The 14,248-nt window shown below is 34.1% G+C and overlaps 4 protein-coding genes and 2 pseudogenes across 6 annotated transcripts; 4 read left to right on the top strand and 2 right to left on the bottom strand.

Moving 5' to 3' along the window:
* Window positions 1-205: 205 nt before the first annotated feature.
* Y51A2A.16 (uncharacterized protein) lies at window positions 206-971 on the top strand. Its single transcript, NM_001269865.2, has 3 exons — window positions 206-325; window positions 475-666; window positions 718-971. Exons 2-3 carry the CDS (start codon window positions 556-558, stop codon window positions 805-807), a joined length of 201 nt encoding a protein of 66 aa, NP_001256794.1. The 5' UTR covers window positions 206-325; window positions 475-555; the 3' UTR covers window positions 808-971.
* Window positions 972-2,461: 1,490 nt separating this feature from the next.
* On the bottom strand, window positions 2,462-2,670 carry Y37H2C.5 (annotated as a pseudogene). Its single transcript has one exon. A coding segment is annotated over exon 1 (209 nt).
* Window positions 2,671-3,389: 719 nt separating this feature from the next.
* On the top strand, window positions 3,390-8,195 carry Y37H2C.1 (annotated as a pseudogene). The gene is made up of 16 exons: window positions 3,390-3,542; window positions 3,589-3,687; window positions 3,744-3,833; window positions 3,893-3,981; window positions 4,068-4,118; window positions 4,165-4,255; window positions 5,173-5,262; window positions 5,319-5,394; window positions 5,447-5,518; window positions 5,581-5,649; window positions 5,718-5,898; window positions 5,954-6,324; window positions 6,372-6,655; window positions 6,876-7,024; window positions 7,729-7,963; window positions 8,022-8,195. Coding segments are annotated over exons 1-16 (2,274 nt in total).
* Window positions 8,196-8,827: 632 nt separating this feature from the next.
* Y37H2C.4 (Seven TM Receptor) lies at window positions 8,828-10,381 on the bottom strand (the record flags this gene model as incomplete). The annotated part of the gene is made up of 6 exons (NM_075174.2): window positions 8,828-9,190; window positions 9,237-9,378; window positions 9,601-9,720; window positions 10,037-10,115; window positions 10,188-10,275; window positions 10,322-10,381. The coding sequence occupies 6 exons, from the start codon at window positions 10,379-10,381 to the stop codon at window positions 8,828-8,830; spliced, it is 852 nt and encodes a 283-aa protein (NP_507575.2).
* Window positions 10,382-11,098: 717 nt separating this feature from the next.
* Window positions 11,099-11,468, top strand: skr-6 (Skp1_POZ domain-containing protein; the record flags this gene model as incomplete). The annotated part of the gene is made up of 2 exons (NM_075173.2): window positions 11,099-11,263; window positions 11,313-11,468. The coding sequence occupies 2 exons, from the start codon at window positions 11,099-11,101 to the stop codon at window positions 11,466-11,468; spliced, it is 321 nt and encodes a 106-aa protein (NP_507574.2).
* Window positions 11,469-12,239: 771 nt separating this feature from the next.
* On the top strand, window positions 12,240-13,792 carry fbxa-213 (F-box domain-containing protein; the record flags this gene model as incomplete). The annotated part of the gene is made up of 4 exons (NM_075172.1): window positions 12,240-12,580; window positions 12,625-12,708; window positions 12,850-13,540; window positions 13,586-13,792. 4 exons carry the CDS (start codon window positions 12,240-12,242, stop codon window positions 13,790-13,792), a joined length of 1,323 nt encoding a protein of 440 aa, NP_507573.1.
* Between the last annotated feature and the right edge of the window lie 456 nt (window positions 13,793-14,248).

Below are 14,248 nucleotides of genomic sequence, written 5' to 3'. Positions count from 1 at the left end.
AATACATAAAGGAACGATTATGCATGGATCTTATACGTAATGAGGTGTCAATTACATGTGACTCTTTGTTGCAATAACATTGTTAAAGAAGAACGGTTTGAGGTGCTAATGACATTGTATTTATATACATGTAGGCGGTGCTCAAGATGATAGATAACAGTAGTATTTAAATAGCTGAGAGAGTTACATTCATCACTAAATTTTCAGGACGACTGTGTGTTGTTCATCTGTCTAAATTTTTCTCCACTAAATTTTATTCTGGAATTCTGCACACAACAAGCAACAGTGCAACAACTTCTGAACAAGATCGACGATTCAAAAAAACGTAAGGTCTTCTTCAAATCGGATACCTAAATCCATTTCTAAAATTATAATATTTAAAAAAATTTTTCAAATTCTCAATCAAGATTTTTTTTTTCCAAAAATCTATTGTTTCTATAATTAAAAAAAAATTATTCAATTTCTCGTTTTCAGAAGCAAATCATAAGTGAATGGAGCCGCCGGGACGGGAAAAACATTCCTCATTAAACTTTTCACGAATGCGGTCAACAAGCGATGGGGCAAGAAGAATTCAGTCGTGATTGCCGGAACGACTGGAAAAGTGGCGGAGGCGATTGCAGGTCAGACTCCAACTGTATCCACTCAAATTGGGAAAATGTTATAAATGTAAGAATTTTTTTCAAACAAAAAACCATACAAATAATAATCAATTTTTAGCACCATTGTTCGAACAGTTCGATTTTGGTAGCGGACCCGGAATTTTTCAATTTTTTTATCAAGCTGGCTCAAATTTGGTGCAGAGGGTAGGAGTCTGGAAGTGCATGGAGCAGAGTTGGATGAGATCGTGAAAAAATACATCGAATTTGGAATTGTGAAAAACTTTGTATTATGTACTTCAAATAAGCTATGCCGACATTTAAATAACATTGTTAGTTTCATATTTAAAAATTAATTTGTATGAAAATTTGAAAAAAAAAGTACGGATTTCCATGATCTCAGATAAAGCTATTGGAAAAAATTCATCAAATTCTCAAATCAGTTCAGATTTAGTGGAATTCAACAAGAAATGCTTTAAAATGTACAAAAACGTACAAAATAATGTTCATCTACATACATAACACTTTTGAGATTTTAGCTGGAACTAATGCATTTTTTTCAAAATTTTGAACCGACATAAATAAATAATTTTTGAATATTTTTTGAGAAGTTTCACTACGAAATTCGTTTGTCTCAGTTCATTCAAAGTTTTCTGAAACATTTTTTTTCAGATACAAGTTAAGTTTTCCAGTTCAGGGAACTGATCTGTTTTTTGCTTGACAGATATTTTGATAATAATTGGTCTCTTGGTTTCACAACGGTCAGATTCGTGTTTTGTAGTGACATTTTTGGATAGAACCGGATAGTTCTGTCTATGATAAAGATGATGTATCTTGAAGATCACAAATGATAACTAATGGTCAGAGATTTCTCTGTGAAGTTTTTTATCTGAGTACAGGAACTATTCGTCATTGGAATAGGAAGTATTTGAACTCGTCCATAGACTTTCGAATAATACATGAACCACTTAAAGGTGGGGTAGCGCCAGTGGGGAAATTGTGGAAAACCACTATTATGGTCCCAAAATGACCAAATATCATGATAAAACTTTTCAAAAAAATTTTAAAATTTTTTATTCACTGCCAAAAAGAAAGTTACAATTATTCAGTTTTTGCCACTCATAATTTTGGAAGTCGACCAAAATAAAAATTGTTTTCGACATTTTTTATGTTTCAATTTTGTTTAAATTATTTGTATTAAAACAATGTAGGGGTCGAAATATACGACATTTCCTTAAATTTCCTCAAAAGCTCGTATTTTTCAAAATTTTGGCAATTTTTGGCAGCCAAAACTTTGACCGGAAATTATGAAAAATCTAAAATTTTTTGGAGTGTTTTATTATGATATTTGGTTTTTTTGGATTGTTATAAGTGCATTCATTTTAGGATTGTTATAAGTGCATTCATTTTACAACCATTAGCTACAAGAATTTTAAACATATTATCTAAAAGTAAAATTTTTTAGGGAAAGGTTTTTGATACTTTTTCGGCAACATTCGATGTTTTTTCTTTGAGTTGTCTCAAAGAAAAAGAAAAAACTTCAATTTTGGAAATTATTTAAAAAGGGAGGTTTTTAATGTGCAAAACATACCAATTATCTGAATTCACAAAGTTTTATAAAAATTGAGGTTGAATTTTTGTTAATTTTGTTCGATCTTCTTGTGAAAATTGAACAAAACCTTTTTCCGAAAAAAAGAAAAAATCTAATGTATAATTTTTATTTTCAAATTCATTTAAAATTTACAAGAAGAAAAATCGACGCAATTTAAAAATGTGACACTTTGGAAAATTGGATTTAAAAATAAGAAAACTGGTCAATTATCAGCCTGAAATTTGGGAAGTTTTGGGAAAGATGAAAAAAAAATCAACTTACCAAAACCAAATCGATTAAAGTTTTCTGATCGACTATAAAAAGCTCGGAATCCCATTCCTCATCTTCATGATGCTCACAGTATTCGATCACTTTTTCGAAAGTCTTTGCGTCGACTTTTGATAAAGGAAGTACGTCCGTGTCTTGCTGATAAATGTAAAGCACGTCGGTTAGGAGTTTTGATTGATTAATTACTTTTGAAGAGACCTGCAAAAAAATTATTTGAAATTCCTGGAGAATTTTGAATTTCCCACCAAAAATGTTTTCTCAATAAAAGTAAATTTCCCACCAACATTTTTTATCACATTCAAAATTTTCTGAAACTTTTTTTTTACAGATACATGCCAAGATTTCCAGTTAAAAACTGATGTTCGCTTGACAGATATTTTGATAATAATTGGTCTCTTGGTTTCATAACGGCCTGATTCGTGTTTTATCGTGAAACTTTTTGGATAGAACCGGATAGTTCTGTCTGTGATAAAGATGGTGTATCTTGAAGATCACAAACGATAACAAATGGTAAGAGATTTTCTATGAACTTTTTTGATCTGAGTACAAGAACTATTTTTGTTTAAAATGGAAAGTATTTGAACTTGTCCTTGGACTCCAGAGTAAAAAAACCACTTTTTTGGAGGGAAATTAAAGTTTTCTGAGAAACAATTATAGCGGGAATATCAAAAAAAAATTTCAGAAAATTCCAGGAAAACTCTGGAATGATGCAGAAAGATCTAGAAGATTTGTAAGATTTATTTGTTCTGAAAATCTTTTTTCTGTGCATGATGTTGCGATTCTCAACTTGGAGATAATATTTGAATAAGAATGAATCAGAGTGATGGCTGGTACTTTCAGCAACTTGTTTTTGAAATATCTAAATTTCAGCTATAAATAGCGAGTTTTTTCTCGAGATTTTTTCGCTGCTGAAAATGCTCAATGTTTTTGTTTCTGTCTGCATTTTCCCGCTGATTTGCCCTGAAGAGTTTATAGACTTAAAATTCGGCGATTCATTCAAAGAATGGACCACAAAAGGAAATCTATCCACAACATTGTTCCGTGTGCTCCTAGACATCCCAAATCCGGTAAGGTTTCTCTAACTACTGTGAAGTATATAAATACTAGTTTTAGCCTCCAGCTATTCGAATTTGTTTAACAGCTGAAAATTCGCCACTTAAAAATCCGTTGACCGCCACTATAGTTCGAGGAAAAACTGTTCATAGTATGTCAGTAAGTTATAATAAAAGAAAAAAAAATATAATTACTAAAACTTATTTGAATTATAGCTATCTCGTGTTCAATGGGACAATAGAAAGAAATTCGAATATTGGTATGCTTCGGATACATTGTGTGATGATATAATGCCGACTGAACAGGTACGAATATATTTAACTGTGAATATATTTTTGAAAAATGAAGACGAATATTCATTTAGCTTGTACACTCAGTCTACATATCAATTGCTAACTCAGATCCAACAGTTTTCAGTATTCGTGTAAAACCTGTAAAGAACTTCCATATTGGGTAAGTTTTAATAAAATTGCTGTAAAGAAGTTAGCTAGTGTTTTGAGAAAAAAACGATTTTAAAAGTTAATTAATCTCATGAACAGATCAAACCAATTCGAAGTCCATACAAGTCCACCAGAGCCTCGTTATTATCTGTAAGAATTTATCAACTGAAATTCACTAAATTTTCATTTGATTCAGGTATACGTTCCCTGAAAATGTGGAAAAAGTTAATATTAGGGCTTTTTCGGACAGTTCTATTTGCGGGAAACTGATTGCACGAAGAGTTGAAGTAAGTCATTACACAACTGATAGCACTATTGAAAATATGTAGTCCGGGAAATATTTTTAAATGACAAAAAAATTTTTACCCTGATTCCAAATATCTTTGTGAAAAAATTCAAAAAAAAATTTCCCTGATTTTGTATTTGAGCTTGAAATCGCGACTTTCATTTGTGCCCCGGTCTACTTTTTCAAATTCGCGCCGAAATAAATTATCCATGGAGCGCATTTGCTTCATTTTAATTTTCTCCATATATTTTTACTTTTTTTTAGTTTTTCTGATATTTTCGTTCATTTTAATGCTAAAAAAAGGCTCGATTGAAACGAATGAGTAGGTATATTTTTCAATAAAAATTCGATAATATTCGACAAAACAGAACAAAAGTAGCTGAAAAACTGAAAAAAGTAAAAGTATCTGGAGAAAATGTAATGAGGCAAACGCGCTCCAACGATAATTTTTTCGGCGCGAATTTGAAAAAGCTTATGGGTGCACAAATGAAAATCGCGATTTCAAGCTGAAGTATAAAATTGGGGATTTTTTTTTGAGTTTTTCACATAGATATTCGGAATCAGGGTAAAATTTGGAGTTATTTAAAAATATTTCCCGAATTTCGGTACTCCTCCTTTAAAGGTGGACTAAGCTCAGTGGGGAAATTGCTTTAAAACACGCCTATGGGGTCACAGTGACAGAATAGCATGATTAAAAAATTCCAAAAAATTTCCCTGAAATTCAAAATAAATTAGGTGAAAACTGTGATTTTTCCAATTTTCAAAAAATCATATAAAATCAGGGAAATTTTTTTGAATTTTTTCACATAGATATTCGGAATCAGGGTAAAATTTGGAGTCATTTAAAAATATTTCCCAGATTTCGGTACTCCACCTTTAAATTCAAACAAAAATTTTACGTAAAAATTTACGTTTCAGTGTCCATTATTTGATAGATCAGGTTTGGTGGAGCAAGGCGAAGATTACTTTTTTCAATCATATACAAAATTTGCAGGATTTCCAATTAAAGTGAGCACATTTTAAAAAGACTTATAAAACTACAGTAATTCTATTCTCGATTCTAGAAAAGCGATATTGGTTCTCAATTTCATCTGGCTGTCGTCGTTAATCCAGATGACTCAATATGTCGGAACTCACTGGGCAAATATATTCTAAAAATAGATGTTATAATCATTAAATATTTATCTTTCAGATTTAATCTCTGATACAACTAACAACCCCCACAGAGTCAAAATAAGTTTTATTTCGGTGACTCCAGACGAAGGTAAATATTTAAATATTTTTTTTTCAATTTTTATAGTGCCTCTAAAAATAGATTTTTTTTAGAAAATGCTGTTGTATCTTTGATTCCTTTATTGGTATATGCTGCAAGCATATCAATTGTTTTAGTTATAAGTAAGTTTTTTTGAAATTTATTGAGCACTAATCACGCATATTTTTCACTGTTTCAAAATAACTTACAGCATTTTTGAACTACAAATACTTGGACAGCCATGAGAATAATGAGCCCGACATTTTTGAAGGATCGGATTCCGAAGCCAGTGTAATTATTGATAAAGTTGATTTGTTTAAAGAACCAAATATGATAGTTAGCCATCAAGAATATCAAAAACAACGTCTCGTAAAAGATTCAAAATATTTCAAGTTAGTTGAGCGATTCTTTGAGAAACGAAGAAAAATTTTTTACAAATAATTTCAGTTTCTTGTTTTTCCAATTATTTGGATCAATTCTACCAGCTCTTACCACATTATTCCAAAACAGATTGCAAAAAGCGAACAAAACAAATCTAGATACATGTTATTTGAACTACCGTTGTTCATTAAATGTTATTGGATTTAATTCATTCAATTCAATGACAAGTGCCAGCAGTCTTGCTGTGCTGGGAATTATCAACTTGATTATCGTTTTTCGAAAACAAATATTCCGATATGAAATTCCAAGGTTCCCAACTTCTCGTGGAATCCAGCAACGTGATGCTCCAAAAATTGTTTGTTTGTTAGGATTGGTTGCCCTGGGTGTGTACTCTGCAATATTGAACAATTGTCAGCAAAAGTCCATGTTACAATTTTGTAAGTTACAACTGTTAACAGTGTTGGATTATTTTCTAATTTTACAGATGACTATACAATATTGTGGCTTCAATACTCAGCTCTTCTGTGGATTTATTCAAAACGTCATGGGGTTCGGAAATGGCAACAGTTGTATATAATCACAGTCTCATCTATTTTGGGATTTATTTCATTGTCTGAAAATGGAAGTTGTTGTAATTTAAAACATTGACTCAATACCAAATTTCAGATGTTTGTTGTGGATTCATCATTGAGGCTTATCATCAAGATAGTATTTTCTATATGTTCAATTGGTTTTACCGGATATTTTGCTTATAAATATTTTTATGAAGTAAGTTTTATTTTAGAGTGCCCCAGAAAATACCGTTAAAAACAACTTGGCTTTTCTGCAATTTACCAATTTTTCTCCAAAAGTCTTGCTTTTTGTAGCTTCTATTATTTTGTAGTCTCTAATAATCGTGCACAGAACTTTTTGATTTTTGAAAACCACTGATGAAATTATTCAGGAACATGTACTATAAATAAAACATTACAACTATACATAATTTAAGAGACCATCCGGATTACAAAGCCACCAATGGATATGCACACCGTTAAGCTCTCAGCAAAAAGTATTGGAAGATGATAAAAACGTTAAGCGCCGGCCTTTGAACTCAAAAATGTCATATGTATTTATATCAATTGGATACGCGATTATATGGTAATGACATCAGAATATTTTAGAGATAGAAATCACAGAAGAATACATTTTCTTCGCAAATCAATTTTTAGTGGAGGACTAGACCCAAAATAGGCTGAAATGAACGAATTTCGTAATGAAACTTCTCAAAAAAGTTTTCAACAATTTTTAATGACGGTTCAAAATTTTGAAAAAATTACAGTAAAATATTGAATTTCGGTATTTTTCCGTGTCGCATCTGCTCGAATTTGACTTTAAAAAAAGTTATCTTCCTTTTATGCATATATTGGTAGTTTATCTCACCTAATTTACTTGATTATGGTACATTTTAAGCAGATAGGTAACCAATTTTGATGATTTTAAGTTACCTATCGGTTTAAAATGTACATTAATCGACGAAATTAAATGAGAAAATTACACGGAAAAGTGAAAAAAATAGAGATTTTAGCTACAATCAGTGTAGTATTTTCGAATGTTTGAACCGCCAAAAAAAAATTTTGAAATATTTTTTGAGAAGTTTCATTACGAAATTCGTTTAGTTCAGCTCATTTTGGGTATATACGTTCAAAACCATCCAAACTTCAAACTTTAAACTGAAAGATAGATATCTCATCGTTCACGTTGATTTTTTAGTTTTTAAGGCAATTATCTTAATATTTAAAGCCTAAACTTTGTGAAAAGGTATCCATTCGGTATATTTCCTGTTAATAAATTGAAATTTTCAGTTCGATAGTAACATTCTTGCACTCTGGAATATCAGTTCATTCCGCCATCTACTTTTCAGCCAAAGGACAACTAGTTATTTATCTATTCTTTTATATTATTCAAAAAATCCGCTTCGAATGGAGTTCCTTCACTTTCTCGTATACAATCAGATGTATTTTTCTCATCGTATTTCTCGTTTTATTTCAAACGCTGAATCGCTACTTTGCAAACTTTGCCAGTCCATTTAATTTTTATGTGAGTACAAATTTAAATGTTTGTTGGGCTTCTAATGTTCAATTAGTTTATTTTTCAGGAAAGCCCGGCATTGTCCCGAGAGCTTAACTCAGAATGTATCATCCCTGGAATAGATTGGAATAACGTTCGTCACTATAACGCTGTGATAACCTGCTCGTTTTTCATTCTGTTATTGGATTACATTGACATAAATATAGAAAGTGTTCCGAAAAAAATAATTTTTGTATTCTAGCTGCTCCTGTTTGAAAAAAATTCCATATGTTTTTTTTTTGAAATAAAATTTTGTTACAGTTTACAGAGTTTCGTAATAATCATTAGAAAAGGTGTTCGAAAACTTGCAGATCATAAAAAACATTTGAGGTAAAAACTAATAATTTTCAGAAAGTACGGAAAAGTAGAAGAAAACAGAAGAATCAATATTTGACATGGAGTTTTATTAGTTAAAGGTGGAGTAGCGCCAGTGAGGATTTTGTCTAAATGCACTTATAATGATCCAAAACAACCGAATATCATAATAAAACACTCCAAAAAATACAAAAATTTTTAGATTTTTCAAGATTTCCGGTCAAAGTTTTGGCAAATTGCCAAAATTTTGAAAAGTATGAGCTTTTGAGGAAATTTAAAGAAATTCCGCATGATTCGACCCCTACAATGTTTTAATACAAATAATTCAAACAATGTCGAAAAAAAAAAATTTTTGGTCGACTTCCAAAATTACGAGTGGCAAAAACTGAGTAATTGCCACTTTTTGACAGTAAATAAAAAATTTTCAAAAAATTTTTGAAAAGTTTTTTCACGATATTTAGTCATTTTGGGACCAAAGGAGTGATCTTTAACAATTTCCCCACTGGCGCTACTCCACCTTTAAGAACTAGCTGCAATGTTATTCTTCTTCCGACAACGAAGCATGTCAATCAACCCCCTTCTATAGGTCGTAATTATAAACATCGTTGGAAGTGGATCAATTGCCGGGTAGATTGCAATAGTAACCGAAAGAAGCGGAAACTCCACGTTGTAGCCAAAGTTCAGCATTGGAACAATGTAGACGATGGTAGCAGGTAAATACATTAAAAAAGATGGAATTGCGGATTGCAAGATTAGAGAGTAGAAGAGTTGAACTTGAAGTGACTTGAGAGCTTGTGACTGTGTTGGTAGGGTTCCAAGCTGGTTTGATATGTATTGATAGCACCTGATGGCGAAATAAATTACACTAGCAAATGAAGACCCCTGAAGGGAATCCTGTGAAGTAGGAGAATACTCAAAACCAACTCACAAGTATTAGAAACATCACACCAGCACACGAAAATGACATTAGATCAGGGCGAGTTTCACCGTCACTATTAACAGGCCAAAAGTGAAATGCAAGATACGCACATTCTTCAATTTTTAAATTGAACACTTCTTGGAAATATACTCTGCAATTCTAGAATAGAAATTATGAGCTCACATCTGCACGCGCTGTCCCTTTTTGGTTTGATCTACGTAGATCAGCAAGAGTTGCGGGAATTCAGACGCAGACTTTTCAACTGATATCGCATGGTCGAGAAAATTCCCGCATTTTTTGTAGATCAAACCCTAATGGGACAGCCCGACACCATGTGTATCTGACGAATGTTCTGTACTTCAAAAATTCAGACTTCGGTGAAGACTCTCCCAATGTAAACCAGCACATTGAGCCCCAAATCAAGCCCGTGAGAATTGGAGCCAAGTAAAGAAAGCCTTGTTTTACACCAGATATATACTTTTGCATGAAATTTCTGCAAAATCAAGGAGTGCTTCGTAGAGCTCCCAGTTGAGTAAGACGCAAAATGCAAGTCTCATGCCTATCTCACGCCGACGCCGCGCGCCGCTCTGTGTGTGCAGTGAAGTGCGAAAGCTAGTTATTTGGAAGCGGCCGACACGTTCCGGGTTCCGCAGTTTGGCGTGAAACGAGTAGCTTGATGTGTGCGCAAAAGTAGTGCGAAAAGCTGGTTATTTGGAAGCGGCCGACATTTTCGGGTTCCCGCGCCGCACTATATATACGGATGCATGCGGCGTGAGTGACGCCGGCGACCTCCTGGGAGCCCTACTCACATGTTTACTGCACCATAACGATAAATGAAGTGGCACGCGAAAACTGACATTGACGAGCCGTAGCATGAACTGTAGACTGCTGGAAATGTGATTCTTAATCAAAGTATATGTGATGTGACTTTCGAATACAATTTGAAGCACAAAAACTCACTCAATAAGACCAATGTAATATCGTGACCGAACCTAGACTTGTTCAAATCTTGAACCAGATAACAAGATGATTGGAATGTACGAACTGACTAAAAAAAACCTTTGTGCATTTTTGAAACTATTCGAAAAACCGACTGGTTCTACGAAAATATCCAACGACGCGTAGGCCAGCTCAAATAGACATGTGCCTAACATGAGCCACTTTTAGGTTCCTAGTTGTGGCGGCGACTTGGTGAGAATCAGGAACATTAATAGAGAATTAGTAAGTGCGGAAATAATAGCACATGCCTGTTGGAATGTGAGTTCGAAAATTTGAAAAAGCATGTATAATAGGTTTTACAATAGACTAATAACGAATTTGATATAGGTAATGCTATGAGATATCCCTAAAGACCTTATTATTATTATTTCAGAGTGGGGGGGGGGGGGGGGGTATCCTACAACAGGTGATAGGAAAAACAAAATCGAACACAATAACCGTTTTAGATGCAAACTGTTATATCTAAAAGAAAAAAAAAACATTATTTTGTTGAAAAGTATCAAAAACCTTTTCATAAATTTTACTTTCAGAAAATATGTTTAACATTCTTCTTGTTAATCAATTTCGAAATTTATGCCAGTTTGCGCACGCAAATTTGATAAAACTCTTAGGAAGAAGAGGCAAACAGTTAGGTGATATTGTTACAAAAACCCTGAAACTCATTCACTCCGTCATTTTGCTTCAAAATCGAATTAACAATGAGCAATTAGGAGCACGCTCTCAAAATTTCAACTTGCGATGGAATAGAGTTTATTGTGAGTTTAAACTTTTCTATATTGATTTCAAACACAGTTCTATTTCCTCAGGTCTCTCCAAGAGTAGCTAATGAATCAAAAGTCCTAACAGACTTTCTTCAAACGTATCAGCCGGAAATGGATGCAATTCCATTAACAAAAGTCGACGCGAAGATTTTCGAAAAAATAATCGAATACTGTGAGCACCAAGGTACCCCAAGACCCCTACTCAATGGAGAGATTGGTGAATGGGATTCCGAGTTTCTTAAACTTGACCAGAATACATTATTCGATTTGGTGTTGGTTAGTAGATATTTTGGAACTGTTAAAGTTTATGTAACCTGTTTTCCAGGCTGCAAATTATTTGAATATCGAAAATCTTTTTGATGTCACAACACAATTTATTGCTAATATGATGAAGAATAATACTCCAAGTCAAATTCGTGCTAGGTTTGGCGTTTCAAACAAACATTCGAGTGCAGAAGATCGATCAGATAATTGGTCATGACTTTGACCATGGCCATGATAATTGGTTATTAACTCGTTCAATCATGTTTTTTTCTTATAATAAATTGTAATAAATTTTAATATTAATATGAAATTAATATTTAAATTAAAATGTAATATTAAAAATTGAAATAAATGGCATCACGGTCCAGCAAAGGGTACATCAGTGTAAACGCGCTCTACTAATAATTATAGTTTAGCCAGGCGTGGGCACGGTTTAAGGAAAAAGCTTTAGTCCAAAAAATGTTTAATTCATTTTCGAAAATTTTGTATATAAATCACAAAAATGTTGGACCTCCTGTTTTTGAGAAAAACGCGCCCAAACGTCCAGATATACGGTAGACAAATTGCGTACATGTACCATTTCTTGGGCCGTGGGCATCGGTTATGTTTTGAAGTCTAAAAATGACCTTAAGTATTTTCCTCGTAAGTATTTCAGTTTATTATTAAACTTCCTCAAACTTCCGAATAAAACCTATGTCATTTGGAAGTGGTCTGCACTTTTATCAATCCCGTTATTTTTTCAAAAAACATGATATTATGTACACTGGAAAACATACTAATGAGTGGAAGAAGATTGGCATCAAGTGATATATCAGTCAGAAAGGACAAGCTGCGTCTCCACTGAGCCTATTGTTACTCGTCTGTTGCTATAACTACGCCACCTTTTCGAAATTATGACAAGATGATCAGTTTCAATGTTGTGCTTGAATATCATGATTTAGCTCTTTTGTAAATTTTTTTTACTGGAAAACTGAATTTTTGCAGAATAATGGAAAAGTCAAATGAATCCGATTTCTTGGCAGCTGGAATTGACCAAGACTCGCAAAATCCAGAACCTGGGCTAAAACAAGAGGCCGTTGAAGCTTCAAATCTATTGGACAAAACACCACAACTCGAGCAGAAGCTTCCGACCCCTGCAGAACGCTTGCTCGCCAGCAAGATTGCCCTTCGTGGCTGCATGCTTTTGGAGTATGCAAAGGGAAACGATGTCTTTGAAGCTTACGAAGCCTTGTCCGAAGTACTTGGAGAGGAGTTTATGAACATCAGAGAGTTCGACTACTTCTTTCATAAGCTTGGAAAGGGGGAATTGGAGCTGGACAGTGGAGAGAAGTTGGTTAATTTTTTGAATATCTCTCTTAATATTGATGCTGCAGGTTTGATCCGAATGCTCTTCAGCTCTCGACCATGCCGGTTGAGATTGTACGGAAGATTTTGATGGAAATTGAGCCGATTGAACGGTGAGCAGCGCACTTTGAGCCCTATGATCTATCCTGCTGAAATTGCGCGTTTAAATTGTAGCAGGCCTACGAACAAGAATTTTCGGCAACAAAATTCTGAACCAAGCTTCAAAAACACGCCAAAACTTGCCCGAATTCTAGATTCCCCTTCCGCCGTGTCTGCAGCGTGTTCCGCAACGCCATCGACTCCCTGGACTGGAACTTCAAGACGATCACTCTTTCCGCGGGATACTTCAACACCATCCTAACGTTATCCCCCACTCATTCAATGATCTACACCTTTCTGAATCGTACAGACTCTATAGTTGGTCTTTATGAAAACGGGCGTCTCGTGGAAAATGGCGGAGCAATGGAAAAATCAAATAACCTGAGCTTGGCCATCATGACGCTGTCGAGTATTCTCAAAAGCCCATTTTTCACACTTGACACTCTGGTTATCACCGAGACTCAGCAAGCCTGGGGTGTACTTTTCGCGGGCTCCGAGAGCATTCCTATCGAGCTGGCAAAAGTGAGTCCATTGTTGGTCACCAGCCTGCAATTCATCGACATTCGCTGTGAGGAAATAGTTTCGATAGTACGATTAACAAAATCTGGTACTCTGAAAGAAGTCTCAATTAGGTTCACCAAACCATATCAGTTCGTACTTCGATCTCGTCCGGATACAGTCCCACTTCAGAATATTGTGGAATTGGAGCAATGGAAACATCTGGAAAAGTTTGATGTGATAGGCGATATCTTTATGAACATCCCTATTGATAGCTTCTTGCACTTGACAAGCTGCATCGTCAGGTTGGTTATACTGACAACAGAGGAGTTGATCAAAATTCGAGATGTAAGCTTAGAACAATCATATTCCAACTACACATATATTTAACAGATTCTCATGGAATCTAGCACATTTGAAGTTGCAGTTCTCAACTTTATGCATTATAATTTAATTGAGATCGGCCAGTTTTTCAATCCAGCCTTTGATATTTCAATTGCACCCCGACCGATTCAATTTGGGGGTTTTCATATTGAGATCATCGCTGTTGGTTCAGACTGTACCGTGGTTATCTATAAACGACGAGAAGATATGAATTGATCTAGGATTTTTTACACTTCTCTCGATTTTTTTCCTTTTTCTCATTAAAAAAACAATTAAGTGTATTTGCTATCAAAGAGTGTTTATTATTAGATGTTCAAAAATTACACCTTTCAATTTTCCTCAATGAAAATAAAATTCTTTGAAAAATATGTTCACGAAGGCCTTATGATTCGATGCATCCTGATTTAAAAAGTTTCTTCAAACATTATGAATTGCGAATCTGGGATTTGATGTAAGCCAACTCATAATTAGAGCTGGGCTGACAGAACTTGAACTTGTGATCGCTAAATGAGCGTAGGCTTTGAATACGTGGAGAGGAGCTTCAATCGCAAATAAGCTAGCAATTTTTGAGCATAATTATTAATAGATTATTTCATAAATTTCATTTGCTTGGTTTTCCATGTTTATGTCCAGGGAAGCTGTAAGTATCGCATTTTAACGCGAGTCATGTGA

Source organism: Caenorhabditis elegans, chromosome V, assembly GCF_000002985.6.
Source record: "Caenorhabditis elegans chromosome V".
Classification (NCBI taxonomy): domain Eukaryota; kingdom Metazoa; phylum Nematoda; class Chromadorea; order Rhabditida; family Rhabditidae; genus Caenorhabditis; species Caenorhabditis elegans.
Note: the sequence above shows the minus strand (reverse complement) of the source record. Positions and strands in the feature narration are given on the sequence as shown.